General features: G+C 40.5%; 1 protein-coding gene across 2 annotated transcripts in view; it reads right to left on the minus strand.

The window, feature by feature from the left end:
* Nucleotides 1–16,274, minus strand: part of LYST (lysosomal trafficking regulator) — a 77,517-nt gene extending 61,243 nt beyond the window's left edge. For both annotated transcript variants that reach the window (XM_058021813.1, XM_058021812.1), the window contains exons 1-4: nt 16,198–16,274; nt 2,819–2,903; nt 1,412–1,610; nt 393–483 (exon numbers count right to left, since the gene is read on the minus strand). In XM_058021813.1, the coding sequence (XP_057877796.1) occupies nt 393–483; nt 1,412–1,603 (283 nt within the window). In that variant the 5' untranslated portion in view covers nt 1,604–1,610; nt 2,819–2,903; nt 16,198–16,274. The remainder of the gene's footprint in view (nt 1–392; nt 484–1,411; nt 1,611–2,818; nt 2,904–16,197) is intronic.
* Nucleotides 16,275–21,171: the final 4,897 nt, after the last annotated feature.

The raw sequence follows: 21,171 nt of genomic DNA on the forward strand, positions 1-21,171 counted from the left end.
TCATTTACTTCATTCTCTTTGTTTTACCCTCTGGGAGGGAAAAGAATACATCTGACAAATATAAGAGCCCAAAACAAAACAAAAAGTCTGACTCAGATCACTGCCATTTCCTTGTTCAGTTTTTACACAGTGACAAAAGCATCGCCTTTCACACTGACCAAAAGTCTTTACGTTCTCTGCACAATTTTTTGGCATTTTTAAAATTTAAATTCTCTGCAGATTCCTCATCTTTGTTTCATGTCAGAGGATATGTACTACAATAAACTACTCTTTAGCACAGAGTCCTCAGCTCTGTAGTAAAACTTCAGAGTAGCAGTTTTACTACATTGCTCTGTAGTAAAACTACAAATCACTTCCTTTAAGTGTTGAATACTCTAAGTGATAAAACATACCTATTGCTTTTTCTTCCTGGACAGGGATTTTCCACACCAAGGGCAGAAGGGACAGGAGGAGGGTCAGAAGTTCTTCTCGACAGGTCAGCTCCTATGTCAGGAAAAAAATAAAAGAAAAATTAAAAAACAAACAAACAAACAAAAAAAAACCCAACTGTACTTTTAAAACATAGATTAACCTTCTTTATTTTACCAAGCCATTCAGCATTCAGTTCCCTATGTCTTTTTGCTATTTTAAGCACTGAAAAAACAATATCATTGACTAAAGCCAGTCAGAAAGAATGATAAGTAATAACTATAGAATGATAGATAATAAAGATCTAAGATATTTATTATACCTCTAAACTGTTTCTATACAAATGCTCACCTAATCCCCCTTGTAAAAAGAATTACTCAAAAAAGAAAATCAGAAAAGTCAAAAGCACAAAATAGTGATTTAAAAAAGTCAACAGGAAGCCCCAGACAAGTTCGAAACTTTGTTCTAAAAATGTAACAGCAAAAAAATCAAAACCACAGAATAACCACCAAAAAACCTCCACTCCTACTAGGCTTCTAACATTTACATACCAAGAACTTCAGAGCAGGGAAGAACTGTAGAAAGCACAGAATTCAAACACAATTGTTTTATGGAATGCTTTGCAGCACTATCAGAATGATTTCACTCCTAAAGATCAATAACTTTCAAACACAAAAACCTGACTCAAGCATTTTGACACTTCACATGATTCTGGGACATGCAGCTCAAGTCTCCTTCCACTCAGCCTACACTTGAGCTTCACACATGCCTTAGTCAAATATGAACTGGCAAACAGGTCTATGATTATCTAGTTTCCCATTTTCTGCTCCTGCTGAAGGACAGAATGCAACTACAACATACCTTTTTGAATTTCTACTCTTCCCAATTAACTCACACACTCTCCACAAAAAGTGGAGAGAAAGAAAACCAGTACCAAGAACAGACAAATCCACACAGCCAAAGCTCAATACAAAAACTATAACCACTTAAGAGAAGCAACTACCTGATCAATTATTGAGTTCAGAGTGGTAAGCAAAATAAACCCACGGCCTTGAACTAAGTATTGTCCCAGTGCTGCCATATGAGTTTCTTCTTCTTCATCCTCCTTGGCTTCTGTCCTTTGTACCACGGCATTGCACAGTCTGTTGACATCAGTCAGGAATTCCCGTGCCAGTGAGTTACTGGCACTGCTCATGTCTGAGCTGTAAGAGGAAAGGACAGAAATTAACTCCATCAGAAAATACATTCCTTACAGACAAAAGACTGGGGGGAAAAAGGGAAAGATACAGGAAAGATTCTTCCCTGTACCTCACCCCCTCCAAAAGACAGTGTCTGCTGAACTGAGCAATCAATATACCCATGTAGGGTAGAAAGAAAAGAAAAGAACAAACATACAGAATTTCAGTGAAACTTTAGCTAACAGCCCAGCACCCCAAACACTGATTTCATAGATCTAACAAGTAAAAGCCTGCAACACAGCATTTCCTCACACTGCATAAATGAAAGTTAATGACATTGTTCCAGCTTTTCCTTGTAGTCCCTATGCAAGCTTCAAAGTTTGTCTGCAACTAAAAGGTCTTTGACTTGAAGCATAAGGGTAAAACACATAGCACTTACACAACATTATACAGAAATCCTATTCTTTAATAGTTTATTTGAACAAATAGCATGTTATGTATTCCAACAGTATACAGATTGTTTCAAGGGGAAAATAAAAAAACTACTAAGTACAGATAATTTTGGGAGTTGCAAAAGTACAATGCTTTAAATTTACAACTAAACCAGACAGTGTATTCCTTATGGCACAACTGAGCAGGTAGCAGTCAGTACCAGTGTGTGCTTAATTCAAGAGACAATTCTGCTGTCATTGTTCTGGAAAAAATACCAAAAACATTGGCTCTGCTTCCCAGACTGATTAATTTTGCTTTGGATGCTCAGCAGTAGTACATGGAGAAACATTTAACTCAAACAAGACATGAAATGCAAGACTCAGCAGTAGAAAACTCTCAAGAGGATCACAGAAGAAAGGAAAACAAAAACAATAATCAGTGATGGCAGCTATGCAAACAAGATCATTTAATCCACACAAACCTCACTTAATGAGTGCTACAGTACATTTAACTCCTTTTATTTCTGTATAAACAGCTGCAGTAAAAGCTTCAAAAATCAAATACTTTCATCATATCCAAGCACAGAAAGTGCAACCAAAAAAAAAGCGCCAAATAATTTTCAGTGTAACATTTAAATATAACAGATGGATTAATATGTGAATATTAGGTTAAAAATAAGACCTTGGAACTAAAAGCAAGTTTGTTTGCACTAATGGTACAGAAAGCTCCTTCTAGTAGCAAAACTGCAAACACTTATACATATAATGACATTCACTGTAGAAGTAGTGAAAAATTCTTACCAGAATCACTTTGCCAGCTTAACACATTTATCTCCTATCTGGAAGAAGAAGCAAATATATTCTGGAAATATCACTCTTGGATCACCTGTTTATAAAAAAAGAAAAATATCATGGTTAATATGATTTTTTAAAAGTTCTTTTATGGCAGCTATTTGAAATTTAGAAAGAGTCCTTGAGGGTTCTTTTGTGCTTTAAAGCCCCGGTTTTCACTTTTAGTTTAAGATCATAATAGGATTTCAGTTGTGCACAGAGAAAATAATTGGCATACATGAGATGAGCTAACATAATAAAATCCATCAGTTTGTAAATGAGCTAGGTACACAAGTTTAAATAATTCTTTCTAGAAACAGTATGAGGTTTTAGTGATCACTACCTGCATATATAATATTTGAAGAACTTGCAGCTCCACGTACAAGTGAGGGACAGAAGGAGAACTGAATTATGCAGTCAGGTGCTGATGTAAATGCATCTTAAATCTGTCCCAGTCTGTCCTGACAGAATACCAATTCTCTATTACACTCAGCACTGGGGAAGACGTAGTTAATAAATATTGAAAATTTGTCAATGGGAAACTCATCAATTGGAAATTTATCACTGGGAATGCAAAGGGTAGTAACCAAAAAAAGCCTCAGAAACATTAAACTACTAAAGGTCTCTAGGTGAGCCCTCAAAAGACATTTATTACATCCACAGTTACATTTATTACACCCTAATTGTGAGGAAAAAAACAAAAACACAACAGAGGGGGACAGGAAAAAAAGGAAAGAAAAACACTAAATTAATTGGCTTAGTATTCTCAGATGGCAAGTAAATAAAAACTTCAGCTTAAAGTTATGATGAGAATGAACATTACATGACAGACTTCCTTAATGAAAGAGACAAACACTACAGGTTACCCAGGCAAGCACCTAATAATTGGCCTCTCTTTGACCACTAGGAAACGTTTCACCCACTGACTCACAAAAAACTAACTTACCCATTCAGCTAATTGTCACAACTTATTGAAATAGAACAGTTTAAGCAGCTAGTGGTTCTGCAGTTGCATCAGAGTAACAAATGTAGAGATAAGCTGTCCATCATGTTTTTGTGTCCTTCCAGCTGAAGCCTCAGTCTCCAGGTTTCCTGCACTGCTTCCTTGCTTACATGGATTTAACATACATTGCCATATTCTATCAAAAGGGTGGATTTCCAATATCAGTAGCCAGATCAAGTAAGATTTTGTTGCCATTAACACAAAAAGACATTAGGCATATATTCTTACCACAATAATTTAATATAGGATGGGCAAGGAATTAAGATGCTCTGATTCTACAGTGCAGAAAAAAAATTGCAAAGAGATACCATGCCAGATAATGGGGCACTTCTTTTAGGATTTGTTTCAACAAGTGCTAGCTAGTTCTTAGTTGTACCTATTTATTTTTCTGCAATGAAGCTTTGAAACACACTGACAGCACAAACATATCTTTGGAAGCAGTTAATGATAAAACCTAACTAAGCTGTATGAGAGCAGGAAGAAATCCACTAGAACATTGTACACAGTCCCAGTGAGATGTTAACAGTGTAACAGTGTCAGGGCTTCACATAGCCAGCTCTTAGGAAAAAAAAAAAAAGGAGCATTTCCTTTTGCTAGAAGAATATGACTATCATATTTCATAAAAAACACGTCTACTACATAGTATTTATTTATAATAGGAAAAACCCACTTAACTGCAAATAATCTTATATTCTCCTGCCCTTTTCATGCCCATTTTTGCATCATGCTCATAATTCAACTTGTATCATGTCTGCCTTCTGGCCCCTTTCTGCCCCACCTCTCAAGGAGCAGTCACCTGTTTACTGTTGTGGTAGAAATCAATTTCTTGTACCTGAAAATTTTCTTTTCTAAACTTCTTTCCATTTCTATGAAGTTGCTAATCAACTGAGCATCTTAAAGTGTAGGACTGTCTTGTACTTCAGTGGACTTTGAAAGAAAATATCAAAATTGTCCTTACAAGGATGGAACTCTAAGACAAATTTAGCAATCTTGAATACTGAATCATTAACATACTAAACTTGCATTGTGCTACTTATTAGATGTTATCTCTAACAACAGTAGTATTTGTGGAAAGAAGAAAATGCAACAAAAGCACAGAGTCAGAACTAATACTCTCTATACTAAAGTGAACTGGGCCTTTTCCTTGGTTATGTTTTCAACAATACATTGCCCAGAAAGGCCTGGAACATCCAGCAAACAGCAGCATCATAATAAAATACAGTACTAATTCAAAAGCCCATAATGCTAGTTTATTACTTTCAGAAACTGTTGCCCAACAGCTACAGCACAAGTGAAAGAGAACAATATAACATACCGCTACAAGAAGTTGTTAATTTACCTTCCCTAGTTTTCTGTTTCAGGTAACAGAGAAACATTGACCGGGCATGGCATGGCTACAAGTCCTTTGAAGTACAGACTGCAATAAAGTTGCTTTTTCAGCAGCTATTAAAACCAATGCTTTGAAAAAGCCCTTGGTTTCTATCAGACATTGGGCAATCAAGTTTTTTCTGGCCTCCTGTTGAAACCTTGTAGCCTTTTCACCCATTCTCTAGAATAAAGTACATACATACATATATATATAAACACACACATATAAAAATACATATACATATATAAATACACACACATATATAAATACATATTAATATTTCATATATACATACACATATAAGTAACCTCTGGGCAAGAAACACTACATTTAGTTTATACAGTATTCATTTCAAGTAGCAAATGCTTATTCCAGCCTCATTGCTTGTACCTAATGTTTATGCTCTGGAGAGTATAATTGTTACCTTTTCAAGGATTTTAACATTTATATATCTATCATTATTAAATAAAGATTTAGTCTGGAGTTAAACTTTCAACTTAAGCTCAAGCTTCTGTTAGCAGAGGACACATACATATTGAAGAGCAACAGCATGTTATTAACACTAAGCCACTCCACAAGAGGCTTCTGCTATTGTAGCAAAGATTGTCAGGGTTATTGCAGAAAATAAGTTTAGCTTGTTAGTAGCAGACAGCAATTTTGATTATCTGGTTAAAGAAAATAACTAACAGACTAAGAATGAAATCCTCTGTGCAAACTGGGGAGGAAAAGAAAGTGCACGAGAGCATGCAACAGAGCATATATCCAGTGTGCCCTGGAATGAAATAGGAAGTATAGTGCTGCCTTGAAATCTGTACATGGTGGGAAAATGAAGTGAAGGCTCAAAGTAACATGTCACCAAAATCAGCATTCTTCCTTTTCTGTTCTTTTGGAATGATTCACAACTTTACACAAGCTGGATAGAAATACCCAGCTGATGTTGCCAAAATAGGTTACACAGCAGGAGCAACACAGAGAAAGAAAACAGGAACCTGCAGTTTAAGCAGAGCACCTCAGAAAGGCTGAGACACTTTGATGCTTGGCATTCCTGATGCAGGCAATCAGCCAAAAGAATAGCTTACAAAACACAGCCAACGTTTGCTAACCACCCAACAACTCGGTCAAAAATATAAGCAAACAAGAGCAAAGCCAGGATCTTTTAAGTTTGATTTATTCTCAAAACAGACATACCAGGCAACACTCCAGCTCCACAGAAGACCTCCTCTTAATATTTTCAATCACTTTCTACTCTGTACTTTGCTATTATTTATTAACTATTTGCAGTTACAGAAGCAGAAAACCTATTACATACTAAGGCAGTGCTGCTCCAATCACGACATTGCACATGAAAAAACAACTTCTTAACATACAGAATTTATTATAAGGCTGCAGGTAGCTGTCAGTCTTTTTGGCACAGTGCTATTTCTGACGAAGTTCTTGATTTCATCAAGGAGTTCAGTAACTAGCTTTTAGCCTTATGCTTAATTAACTAGATCAATATTATTTCTGAACAAGTTATTCAGAGTCTCCCCCCAAAACAAAGAAAAAGGTGAAAACCAAAAATGTTTGGTATGTTTGGATAAATAACACATGCACTGTCCTTTCTACAAGCCAGGGAAGTATGTCAAGTACACAAGACAGTAAACAAGTATTATTTTAATGAACCCTCAAAAGTATGGTGAGACCATCAGAGTAATGATGTTTCAGAATACACAAGTCTGTTTATGTCTGTGTAATCTTCACATTGCCACTTTATGTACTAACTCCCATCTCATTTGAGAAGGATGTTTGTCTTGCAATACCTGAAGCTTGAGAGTCCTGCTTCTCCAAGTATTATAAGCCTTCTATAAGTATGTTGTTTACCTGTGTTCTACCGCCATGGTATTAAAAATTTAATCCATGAAGCTCAGCGCTTATACAACCTGAGAATTAGGAATTTTCTACCTCTTGTGGATGTGCAAGCATTGTATCTTACACTGAAAAAAAAAAAAGCTTTAAAGGAATTATCTGTGCTTACTGAAAAAATAGTCCATAAAAAAAAAATAATGCATTTCTATATTGTGTGTGGTTAGGGAACACTGACACGATGGCTAAACCAGCCATTCCCCATAGAATAGGAATGACAAGGGACGAAACCAAATGAGATTAGACAAATAATAAGCCAGGTTTGTTCAAATAAAAGAAACAGCTGCTTTCCAAAATACCTATCATATACATACATACATATATATATATATATATATATATATATATATTTATAAAATCAAGTCAGCAAACATATCCAAGGGTACAGACACTTTGAGATACACAGAGGCCTTACAGCAGGTGCAGGCAGGTCACCTCAGAAACAGTTTCAGAGCTGTCATCCCTCTGAGCAAGACCCAGACCTGTGGTGTACCACACAGTGACATAAGAAAGAAAAAGCCAAACCCTTGCTTACTCACAAATTATAATTTCCCATCGATTTTCAGGCCTCAGGTTTTTTGATAGTTTGAAATCAAACTCATGGGTAATGTCTTTGGGCACAAAGATTGTTTCAAACTACACTTCCAAAATTTGGTCAATGTATTCTTTCAAAATGTAACCTATAAGGTATTTGCTAGCATTTAATCAGCTTCCTGTGATATATTGTGACTTGTGTTTATGTCTGCTCTCCCCAGCATGACTGTTTCAATTGTCTAGCATAACTATTGGTGAAACCAGCTCCAAATGATAGAAACATAACTCAGAGGTATCTCAGATTAACATGTACACATTATTCTTGTTTACATACAACAAAACATACACACACCTCCCTGCCCCCCACAGTGTTCAACTGTTTCCAAAGTGTCATCTTTGGATGACACTTTGGAAATATTTTTTATTGGGACATTTTTTATTGCTAAAATTCAGCAGGTCCTCATGTTCTGCCCTGAGTTATGAAGAACAATATTCCTTTACAAGTTAACAGATTATCAATAATTTCATCCTTTTGAATCTGGGGGAAATACCACTGAGACAGAGCTAATGGCAAACAATCCCACAGGCTAGCTGCATATTAGACAAGTGCTTTGAGACAGTTTCTCAGCTTCATGTGGAATTTTATTTAGTCATCAAACAATATGAAACACCTGTGAATACATTCTTGTCAAGCCTGAAATGAAGCAAAAAAAAAAAAAACGAGAAATGACTCATCTAACAAGATAAAAAGTGCAACACTAATGAAAGACAGGCTCTCAAACAACCACCTACACTCAAGTTACACATTAGCCCTGTACATATGCTATACTCAAGCTTATGCTAAGATTGTGGTCTTATACTATCCAAAGTCATTAACTACAACATAGTTGTTAGCCAAATTAAATCCATTCCAGTTCATTTATAATTTTCATATTTCAGGCCACTGCATACAGGCATGGAGAATAAGCACTCCTTAGAAGAGGCATGGGCAAAGCTGGAGGCCTTCAAAGATAATCATTGCAGCACTGACTCAGTCAAAAACAAATACACCTGCTATCATGGACATCATCTAAAAAGCACTAAAGAACACAGTGCTTTTACCAATACCACAAAACGTTAGCAAGGTTGAAGACTAGGATTTCTTTCAGATCTTATCTAAAGTGTCAGAGGCCAACACCTCTGCAAACGTACAATACCAAAGGAAGGAACTGACAAATATTCCACCACAAGGTAGAATCTATGAAAGACCAGTACGTTCCTACAAACGAAAAATGAAGGATGAAGATCATCTGTAAAACATTTGTCAGTGGCAAGGCAATACTCCTAAGAGAGCCTTCTTCTGAACACTAGTCAGAGTCCTAACAAGGTTTCCCCTAAATTAAAATATATACATGTAATACTTCTAAATACCCTCTTCTATACTTTAGGTTTGGTACTGTAATCACAGACCAGACTACATGTAAGCCTCAAGAGTCATGGCTGCACAGTAACAACTAAATCTAAAGATCAAGACTAACTTCCATAGACTCTGCAAATTGAAAGGAAAGCAGCAGTCGTTACCATGGCAGGTAAGTCACAGCTCAGTGCCACTGTCTCCAGTGCTAAGCCCACAAAGACCAGCCCTGCATCACCAGGCAGACTCTGTGATATGCTCATACATTAATCCACAGTACTGGAGATAGTATGGCCTCTGTGACTGTAGCTGGGACAGCACTGCAAGCACACAGATCACTCTGCATTTCAAACAGCAAATGTGTGCTCAAGTTGTGATCCAGAAGATCATACAAAACTTTTTGTAACTAATAATCTTATACACTTTGATTGTACCAATACATGGAGAAAGAGAAGAAGTAAAGATCTGAGCACTCTTGAGTGCTTGAGGCACTCTTGTTGAAGCAATATGAATGAGTAAAGCCTATCCTAAATGAAAGCTTAGTAGTGAGAGGATTAAAACTACAAAGTGCTTAAGATAAGTTTTGACATTGCGACTAAAGTACCCACTAAGAGCAATTAAATAAGAGGGGAAGATCAATTATCAGAGGGGGTTTTTTTTAAGCCATTAAAGGGCTGAAGACTAATTCCACTTCTGAAGCTTTAAAACTGAGCAGTGAAGTTGGTATTTTCTATTAGCTGTCACATGCAGACAAAACAGCAGGTAAAGCTTCTAAAAGTGGCAATTTAAAAAGTTACCCAAATATCTGAGAGCAACACCTACTGCTATTCCTGTTAAGCTCAGTATGCCAGCTTCTTTACAAAGTGAAAACAGCTTTGGGATGTTAGGGAAGCAGACCCTGTATTTCTTCCAGGCTTTACAGCAAAGGGGAATTTGTTTCAGCTGCCCCTCTTGCACTGAACTGGACTCAGACGACGCAGTCAACATTCCATATAACTACAGGCAAAATGACTCACATCATCTCACTTTACATAGCTTTTCTCCAATGGAATGCAAATAAGAAACAACTAGGATTTTTAACTGATTTTTGAAGCTTAAACAGTACTCCAAATTAGTCAAGGAGTACAGACTGTAACAGAAAAATTATAATTAATAATTATACTTTACTACATATAATAATGACCGAAAATACAATGTTTCCCAGTATACCTATTACTAGATAGGCAAACATTTAACAAAATGCTGAATCACCAGAGTAAACCTTTAATCCATCCACAATGCAAAGAAAAAAATAGTGCCAAACTAGGAAGTCCCCAATTATAAATGTGTGTCACTCATGAATACACCAAAGAAAGATTTTACACTACTGAGATGCACGAAGTATGCCAGATGAAGGTGCATATGTAGCCAAGTAGTATTTTCAGTAAGCAAACATCATATGATAATTTTTGTTGCAAATGCTAAGGACTTAGCGGGACTCCAATAATCAAATTGGCTTTGTAACTGATGTAATTTAGGCTTCTAAAAATAGTTCTGGAGTAATTAGGAGTACCTTCTGGAGTGGAAAATACACCCACACATTCCCCCCAGCATTTCCTCTAGATATTCAGACACATGAATTCAGAAAACTTCTGCTTCCCTTTGATCTTTCTTTAACTGAAACATGCAAATAAAAAATGAAATGACACATGGCTCAAATCTCGCCGTATCATTGGAGATGCAAGTAATACAAAGAAAAGTGGTAATAATCATGTAGCACAGTTTCACACTGGAGGGATTTCACTTTGTTTTCTCTACAGCAAACCATAAGAACATTTGATCTCAGTTCTTGGAAACTAGGACTGTTAAACTCTCTTGCCTTCCAACAGAAAGACCAGCACTTCTTTGGTTAATTTTAAGACTATTTCAGTGTCTGTTTAAACTGGTGAATCAAAACTGGACAGAGGTCAACTTTCAAAATCTTGTAACAATTACTATAGTGCTGGATTTTTATCAGGTGCTGCAGCAGAATTATAAACTATCCAGAACATTTCTTGCTCTAAATCTTAAATATTTTCCTTACTAATTCACATTTATCCAGAATTAAGGCATTGAGAGCTATTCATCTCTTCAGATTGCTGTTTCCATTACTCATTCCCCATCTTTCAGTTCATACACTAAGGTCTATCAAATCAGTAGCTTACTGAAGTTAACACATCTAGTTACATACTTTTTGTCATTTATTCCCCCAAAGAACATCAATCTTTGGTAAATGCTTCCACAATACTACAGAGGAATAGATGATGTCAAGTGTTTGCTGAAATAAAACTGCAGAGTAAACATCAGTTTTAATATTTCCAACAAATCCTTGCATTTGGCACTACTTGACAGTAATTCCTCCTAGTATTTCATTTTCTCAGTTTTCTCTTGGGAGAACAGAAAGGTTTTTCTCCACTGTCAAAAGCTGAAAAAATCAGAAACTCCCTCCTCCCACCTCGAGGTTAGTACTTCACGCTCCTGTACTTCTCCATGGAGCATGGTGGTAACTTCTAACTGAAGCCAAGGAGCTCAACTTTCAGGTGCAGGAAAAGAGAGCAAAGCATTCATAAACATGAGAATTAGCTGAGATTGTCAGAGTGGTGGAGCAGGCATCTGACAGACACAGTCTAACAGGCACGAGTCTTCCACCATTTTTCATAAACCACTATTCATGACCTGCCTTCCACTTCCCACCTTTTAAATTATCCAGGAAATGCAGAAAAGCCCTTCCACAATGTAAGTGAGAGTAATTTCCACAGTGCCTCTGCACCACATGGCTCAACAGCCCCATACAAACACAAGTGTCACAGGGCAAGCCTCAGGTGCCTGCAGGAAGCTACACAAGCTGAGAAGTGCAGAAGAAAACCCTTTCAGTGCTTCTCACAGCTTGGTCACTGCAAAACCTCACCCCACAGCAAGAGCAGGCACTAGGGACTTATTTATGGGTGAGAAGTTGACTAAGAAGACAGAGAAGCAGAAGAATAGATGCCCTGGCTCCTTTCTAACACCCCAAAATCACAAAATCCTTGAGGTACAGAATATGAAGGAAGATTAAATGTGCAGCAGTGACTAAATAAAAAAAAAAAGCTAGGGGAACTTTAGAGAAATATCCAAAAGAAAGATACAATAGAAGTTCCAGCAGGTACATGCACCAAGATACAGCACTATTCCAGGACTTCACCATCACATGGATGACAGGTTTACACACCTATCCCTTCTTCAACATATATAACCTAAGTAATTTCACAGCATTTTTTCCATCTTGCTCTCTTACTCAGCATCATATTTAATCTGTATCTTCACACAACACAGTTACCAAAAAACCACACTGAGAAGATTCACACTTCTACTTAAATAATTGGTACAAAAAAACTGACTTCCTAGAAAACGAGATTTTAATCAGACCCCAGGCTACAAACACGCATCAAAGAGCTAACAGCTTACAGCAAGGAAAAACTCAAGACTACACGTAGCCTTTTCCTTTCCCATCACACATTCCAGAATCACTTCCGTACAGAATGCTCCATCTGGAAGCAAGGCTTCACCTTGCAATAATATCCAAGTCCCTGAGAGAAATGATCAAATGCAAGATCTGCATGTAAACAGAGGAAAAGAAAACCTGATCTGGCATACCACGCCGCTTTATTAGTTCTTCTCACCAGACCATGACAGCTGAATCAAAACACTGTTGAACCTCAGCGAAAGCCCCCATCTCCCAAAATGCAGCTAGGGTAGAGTTATACAAGACAGCTCAGCCCACCTGATGACATATGACTGGCAAAAAGGTGCTTGTGTTCTTCCCAGCAACTCCTCTCTTCCTTTTATCTCCAGCACTGCACTCATCCAGTTTCCCCTTGTTGTGGCCCACCCCGACAGCTCTGCAGAACACTAGCTTTTGCAGCTGGATTTGTGGCTGTGGAATTGCCATACTGAGGGATCAGGCAGTTGCCACTGTCAGTGAAGGGAAGGCTGCAGGAGGGACATTGCCTCCTTCAGCAGTAACAAGCTGCTCAATCATCTTAGCAAGCTCAGACAAACCAGTCCAAATCACACAACAGAAGGAACCTCAAGTCTCTTCTACCTGATCTTGTCCCAGGTGTACCATCCTCAGATCAGAGCTGCCACAGGAACCAACAGCTGCAATGACACCAGCTAATACTATCTAAAGGCCCATGAACCTTCAGCAAGCAATAATTTGCAAAGTACCTGATAATCTCACAACCATCTCTGAACTGGAAAAGAAAACAAAACCCAAAGTAACCAGGCATATATGCATAAAGGCCTCCCTCCACTGCACATTACAATCCTTTTCTAAAAATATAATCAAATTTTCCAATAAACATAGCAAAAGAGATGGAGTAATGACCTCTCATGCAATAGCTACTACAGTTCTTAGCTAAGGAGGCCAACAGAGCCTGACAACTCCTCACAAAGGAATAAAACAAGTATTAGTGTGGTCCTGTCAATGACAGCTACAATGAAAAGAAATGAAATTCACCCACAGAACACAAGCAGGTGTGTTCTGGACAGCACTTCTGGGTGCAGCAGAATCCTCTTACAAAATAATCATTTCACCCTACATTCCCTCTGCTCTTTTCTGCCCTTAAAAGACAACTATCAAAATAGTTTTGCTTCAGACTTCCTCCATGGGCAATATTATCTTATTTGAAAACAGACCACCATGGCAATGGCAAAATTCTGCAAATACGAAGGAAATATTAAATGACCAGCTGTAAGGGTGCACAATTTCATGCTATTAAGGAAGCACCATGGTCTATTTCAGAAATCACTGACAGGAGAAATACAGAGCTGAGCTTCCTGGGGTGCTTGTGGACAGAATCACAGTATTTGCTTATGCTCTTTGAGCTTGACTGCAAAGAAAATTATATGAAAACAGCGACTTACTTTCAGTAAGTGTTATGAATGGAGTTTCACTTTTCCAGTGTTTACATATCCAGTGTCTAACTTTCCAACACATCCCATACTATTGTTCAAAGGACTCACAGACTCTTTCCCTACTATCTTAAACTGCATTAACAACTGATGTGGTGACACATGAAAAACCTAGCAGGGACTATGAGAAAGGAGGAAGCAAAAGAAGCATCAAAGGAGAATCTTAATTAAATGATTATTAACCTTACAGAAGAACTTCTTACAATCAAACATTTTTGACAAAAAGCTGTCTTTGAGTATGGTTAAAAAAATTCACAGGGCAAGGAGAAAGGGAAGGCAGGAAGTGAGTGACATCAAAAAAGCTCCTCTTAAGAAATCTGTATACAATCTTATAAACCAAGTGACAACTGATTTCCTTTGGCAACTGCCTTTCATTTTAGAAGTAAAGCATTGAAAACTATATGCTTTTAGCTTGCAAGAGTCCCTGTCCAAAGGACAACAACTAGGAAAAATTAAATTAAAATGCCCTAGGAAAAAGATGGGGTTTTTTTTCCCTTACCTATGATAATACATGAAACAATATTATTTTTCATTCACTCTACTCAAAACATCCACCAGAAACTTTCAGAGCCAGTAAAGCACAAATTTCCTAAAGCACCTGAGAGGATGCTTTCTCCTTTGCACTGCTGGTCTGGAAGCCTACAATACAGGCAAAAAGGAGACTCAGGAATATTTTCCCAAGTCTTTATCACACTGTAGCTCCATTATGATAAAAGCTCTATGCAGGCATGGTCTCTTGTCCAAGCAAGCAAAATCTGATCCTTCCTTCAGGATAGGTTAAATGTTCCAGACTCCTCTTTTCTGCTACTGGGCACAAGATTATGATACATATGACTAAAACAGATAATTATCCCACCACCTCATCAGCAACAGTACACAAGCTTGTGTCATTAGCTCCAAGTTCCCTGTAGACCCTTGTAATGAAGTCTTACTGATTCACATGGCACTACAAGCAAGAAGGGAAAAAAAAGAAGAAAAAAGTCTGCCATCCAGATTTTCTTCTTTAGCCAGTCCCACTTATAACCACATTAGACGCTTTTCAAATTCCTAGGACATGACATTCAGTCATCTGATCTTCTGTCTGAATTTCTTCAATTGCTCTGTTTTCTCTTACACAATAAGTTTTATTTTCACTTCCAGTGATGCACTTGCTTTTCCCTTCTCCCTTCACTGCAGATGTCAGTAAAACGTAGCTCTTCAGTTCCTCTGGGGATATCAAGCAATATCTTATTCTTAGATTTTTGCTTTTCTCTCGGAGAAGCATCTTTGAATATTTTCCCCACAGTCAGACAACATGTAGAAGAGTTTGCATCGCGCCTCTGTCCACCCATTTTGACGCATGCTTTTGAAAATGGGCAGCTCAGGTGCTGAAACGCTACGACTCCCGTGTGTTCCACGTCCGCCAGCGCTATCGCGTTTCCGTGCACAGCCCTCACTTGCTTTTCTTCAATTCTTATCTGCAACAAACGCCTCGCTGCCAGCGCAGGCTTTGTGTCCGCGGCTCGCACAGCGCTGCCCGCGGCAGGCAGCGCACACGGACCGGGCCGGGCTGGGAGGGACCGCAGCGGGGCATCCCGAGCTCCCTGCTCGGGCAGGGTCATCCCAGAGCACGTGGCACAGGACCGAGTCCAGACGGTTCTTGGACACCTCCAGGGAGGTGCACCACCTCTCTGGGCAATCTGTTCCAGCGCTCGGTCACCGCACAGCATCCCGGTAACCCGGGAGGGGGCGGAGGAGAACCCGCACGCCCCGTCTGGACACGCACACGGGCCACTAAACGTCGCCTTTCGGCAAAGGCCGAGGCCTCACGTCAGCAGGGGCCGCTCAGGGCCGCCGAGCGCCCGCCGCCCGCCGCCCGCCCCGGGAGCACTCGGGCCCCGAGCCCATGGAGCCCCTCCCGCCGCCGCTGCCCGGGAGCCCCGGGGCGGGCCGGGCCCCGCCCGCGCCTCCTCCGGCGGCTCCTTCCGCCTACTGCTGCCGCCGCGCCGGGCTGCCCGAGCCGCCAGCGGCATCTCCAGGCGACGGCGGCGGCAGCGCCACTGACAGCCCGCCCCGGCGCCGCGGCTGCCGGCCTCGGCCCGCCGAAACCCGCGGGCAGGGCCTGTGCTGAGCGCCCCGCCACGGCCCCGCGCCGCCAGGCGAGCCCCCCGCGGCGGCGGTGCCCGTCCCGCCCTTACCCGCTCCTCTCCCCGCCAGAGCCGACGCGCCCGGCCGCCCGCTCCGCTCTTATCCCGCTGACAGCGTCCCGGCAGCCCATGGCGGGAGGTTCCTGCCCGGCCCCGCCGCGCCGCCCGCCCCCGTCTCCCCGGCAACACAGCGCCCGCCCCGCCCCGCGCCCGCCGCCGCCTCCGCCGGGCCGGCCGGGCCGCCGGGACAAGGGCGCCCCTGGAAGTGCCGCGGCGAGCCCGGGACTGCCGGCTCCGCCTGCTCCTGCGGCCGGGCCGTGACAGCGCCCGCAGTGCCACACGGGCAGCCGGCCGGCCTGCAGCTCCTGCTGGGGAGCCAAACGGGCAGGAGGTCCCCCCTAACCCGGTTCACTCCACCACCGCCGCCGCCACCCTGCCCGGCTTTAACGTCAACATTAAAATCGTCCTTAACATGCGTGTCACGTATCCGGGGCCATCCGCCCGCTGGCGTCCGGCGCTGCTGCCAGCCGCTGTCACTGCAGCGCTGCGCGGGCTCACCGAGGGCTCCGGAGGGCTTGCGCTCTGCTCCGGTGTTTGCTCAGAGGAAATCCTTGGAGCCGGTTCACGGCTGCGGAGCTGGGCTTTGGCACTTGGCTGGAATGCCCAGAAGAAAAGGTTGTCCTGAATGCTGTTCGATCTGACAGAACAGGTTCGCGTAGGCAAATAAATAAATAGTGAGTCTTGACTGAATGTCACTATTCTCGTCTGCTTCAGGAATTCACCTTGCACGGCCACAGCACTTCAGTAATTTTATGAAAGTGAGAGCAATATGGTACAGGCGATGTTAATAAGAATATGCTTCATATATTCATGCATGCCTAAGTTTGTGTAGGCATGAATTGAAATCTTGGTTCTTGAAATCACAAAAAATTGTACATAGAGGGTGAGCAAGCGTGTCCTTCTCACCATCCTTATGCCTCTCCCTGGTGCATGGGCCTCCTACTCCCTGACCTTTGCTGCCTTTTCTGGTGAGGACTGTGTAATTGCATTTTGCTTATCATCCCAGGGCCTGCTGGCTACCTTGGTGTCATATTGGCCTTGCAAAACTTAAGCCAAGCTGCCTGCAAGGATTACACGGATGGACAGAGACAGATCTTGGGAATGCTTCAAACAGCAGGATCCCAGGACCCACGTGCCAAAGTAAGTTTAGATACACACGAGGAAACAGCAGTTAAGTCTTGCAAATATAAACTTCAATCTGCCTGTACACCCTGCTTCTCATACTTTTTCCCATGGCATCTACTTATGGCCACCTTTTATCTTTTTTTTCCCTTGGCACCTGCTTTTGGCTGTTGTCCGTGTTTGTGCTCACCTCATTGACAGGGAGCAAGCAATCTCTGTCAGATGGGTACTGGGCTAAACAGATCTCTATTCCAAGCCAAGACAGCAACTTCCCTGCAAGGACCAGCTGTGCAGACCCCAAAACTGTGCCTTTCTCTGGGTATTAAGCACCTAGGCAACACTTCTGCACTCAAAAATTGCTTAAATCCCTCAAGAAAAGCAGTCCTAGGCAAGCACCCCTGGTAGTATTCCAATAGGACAGCAGGAAGGGAGAGGAGCCTGGCACTGCTTTGCTGCTAAGCAAGGTTACACAGCAGAGTGACATAGCTGCAGGTGTGGGACCCCAGTGACACCCCATGTCCCTGTTTAGGTACTCACCCACCTTGAGAAGCTCAGAAAGATAAGTGGCTTTCAAAGGCACCCAAGCGTCTTCAGTGGCCACAGAGAACTTAAAGGAAAAGTGGTTCAATCGATGTCCTGGAGTTGCTAATTCAGGCAGACTAAATCCTACTTTTAAGCCAGTTTATTTTAAACTGCTGGAGAATTTAGTAGGATTCAATCCAACCCATCCCATCTGGCACTGCAGCTACTGGAGAGGAAAGTGAGCCAAGATTTCCAAACCCAGGCTCAGGAAGTCCTTGCCCTAATAATGCTCACACAAATATCCTCTCTACTTCCTGCAGCTGAGAAGAAAGAGAAGTCTCTTCTACCTCAGAACCAGGACTTCCTGTTTACTGACAAGTAGAGATACCACTGCTTTATCTTTCCCTCAGATCTTACAGTTGCCAGATGATGAATGCATGTGTGTGTCCCTTCTGCTGCTGGCAGCGTCCTAAAGACAGAGGTTTCTATTGACCTCCCACAAAACTCCTGCCTGCCAGTACCTCCAAGGCTCTTTGCTGTTTCCTCTGCTGCTGCCCAGTTTTCCACAGAAGCAGATCTAGGACAGGACAAATGCAGTGCTTGATATCTGCACATTATCTACAGTTTCTCAAGGAGACCAGTGAAGCTAAGCAGGCTGTACACTGCCTTATGTGATTGTACAGCAAAACTCTCACAGCAGCAAGGAAAATGAAGTCAATGGCCAGCAGCACATCAACTCACCCCTGGAATATTAGATTTTATAGTGCAAAGAATATGAACATAGCATAAATTTTACTGAAAATAAGAGTTTTCAGGAGAGAATTGGCCATCACATACAAACATCTGAGTAAATCTTCACAAGGTATGTACTAAAATCTTTAGAAGGGAGGTACGCCATAGCCTGAGTAGAACTGCACTGAACAGTTACCATGTGTGTTTAAAAAAGATTATAAACTGTTTGGACTAAAAATATTGTTGAGAAAGGTAAGTAGGGGCAATTACAGGTTTTATCAGAATGATAATGTTTTTCTCACTTGAATGCTTCAAAGTACAACCTTTCAGCCATGCAGATTTTTTTATAATTACAATAATTAAAGATTCTACACAGATACAACACTATGCTTGCTCTTCATTTTCAAATCAGAGTTTTTCAGTTAAGTACCAAGCATTCTGAATTCATTTATATCAACATAAACTTGTAGCACCTCCATGAAAGTGAGTAGAATGACACTAGTTCATACTAGAATAACTTCAAGTCAAGCCTGGTTCTTCTTAGTGTCACTGGTTTCACTGATGACTCTCTCCATCCTACAAACAGTATCTGAATCTCACTTCAGCCTCATTCTTCATGGGTTTATACTATAATTCTTTCTCTTCTGCATAAATGGAGACAATAGTAAGATGGAAAACAAGCAAGGAGTAAGAACAGAGGTGGTATTTCCCTACTGTTCTCCTGAGCAGTAGATTAAGTCCACAGCATTGAGACCTGCACAGATCACACTGGTACTCAAATTCTTCATTGTGTTGCACTAATGTTCACAGAGAGTGGATTGATGTTAATGGTTCCAAAATTTTAGTGTTCAGTGAGCCACTGTTCATTCCTGGAATTTCTTAAGTACCCACTAGACATTTTTCAATAAAGGTCCATCTACTCTCATCATAAAGCTGAAAGCCTTGCGAAAATAATGTAATGTAAGGCCTAGATTTTGTTAGCCACTTTTACAGTCTCATTTTCTCTCCTTTCCAATGAGTATTTACCTGTCTTGGAAAATTTACCAGTGTTTTAATGATATAATGAAAATAATATTTAAAACTATGGAGTAATTAATATAATGTGTGATCTGTGTTAAGTCCAGGATCTTAAATTGGAGTGCTTTGTGGAAAGGGCATCTTTTGTCAGCTGAGATGAGCAGCCTTGCAGCAGGGAATGAATAAGAGTCTGTTTTCCCAAGGAAGCACATTACAGTGAACAAAGTACAAAACCAGTTTTGCACTTAGGGAATCAAGAAATGGTTTTAAAAAACATTAAAAAACATACTAGTCTTTGTGTGGGTCTATCTATACCATGGGGAGAAACAGTCTGTGAATATCTACTCACTTCCAGATCAGTGTTGGAGGAGTAAGCTGTTGAATGAATTCAAGGACAAAGAAATACAGGCTGAACACTCTTCATGTTTGCATTCTTCATGTTTGGCTACAGTGGTATAGAAAGACCAGAGACAAAAGAAAAACATTATCTAGTAGGTAGAAAGCAAAGGTGAAATTAAATGCTTCCAAAAGTGGCTTAAAGCACAGGAGTTGTGGGAAGTCTTCCCTAGTTGTTTGTAATCCTTGTTTAGGTTTGCCTACTGCAAGCAGGACTTGATTTCCAGTCATGTTTGATTTTTCATTGCAGTTATTCCTGGTCAGCACACTCTGACACCAGGATGTTTTTACTCATGGTTCTAGGGCCTATTTCCTAAACAGAACAGGAGGTAGCCAGATAGCCTGGTGGAAATATATTGTATGATCCCTAAGCTTGTTCCATATCTAATGTAGATGAAAGAATTAAAAATTACTTGCATTATCAGTTTTTAATCAGTGAGTCTACTTTGACCAGCCTTGGCTTTTCCATTTAGAAGGAATTAATCCAGTTTAAAGTTTACTCAAAAACAGCTGAGGTAAATCACTGGCTACAATGTATGTTGAACTAGAATTAGATTGCCTTTAGTGAAGTGAGTTTGGATGATGTAAGAAAACTTGATTTATGCAGAAATGATTGAAGCTAGAATAATTCCCACTACAAAGGAAAGAAGCCTAATAAGAAATGCAAATGGTTTAAAAACATAGACAGGACCTTGAGTCTCAATTTGCACCTACTCATGGCTTGTAAATGCATGAATTACACCAGATCATGGTCTCTTACAGTTACACATTGTCATGTGTCTAAAAACATCTGTTCTGCAGTAAACAGTCAGGCAAAGGATGTGTTCTTGAAGCGAGTCAGTTCAAGAGGTGAAACTGAGATGAAATCTCATTAAAAACATGTCAGACTGCAGTTTTCACGTGTCCTTGTTAGGCTTACCATTGTCTTTAGCTGGATCTACAACCCATGGGAAAATGCTGTCTTCCTAATCCACTGAAAAAAGCATATCTGCAGTTCTCAATAACACACATGCTTTACCTTATATTTTCCCAATCAATGAAATTGTGTAATTCATAGAAAGTAGTATTATTTTTTAAAAACCTCTTTTTAGTAGTGGAAAAGTTCTAGCAGATTTTAATTTTCACCTGTTATGCACAATTTCTGAGTTTTTGCACTGCTCTTCTTGAAAAATTAAA

The sequence above is a fragment of the Melospiza georgiana genome, chromosome 3, assembly GCF_028018845.1.
Source record: "Melospiza georgiana isolate bMelGeo1 chromosome 3, bMelGeo1.pri, whole genome shotgun sequence".
NCBI classification, from domain to species: Eukaryota; Metazoa; Chordata; class Aves; order Passeriformes; family Passerellidae; genus Melospiza; species Melospiza georgiana.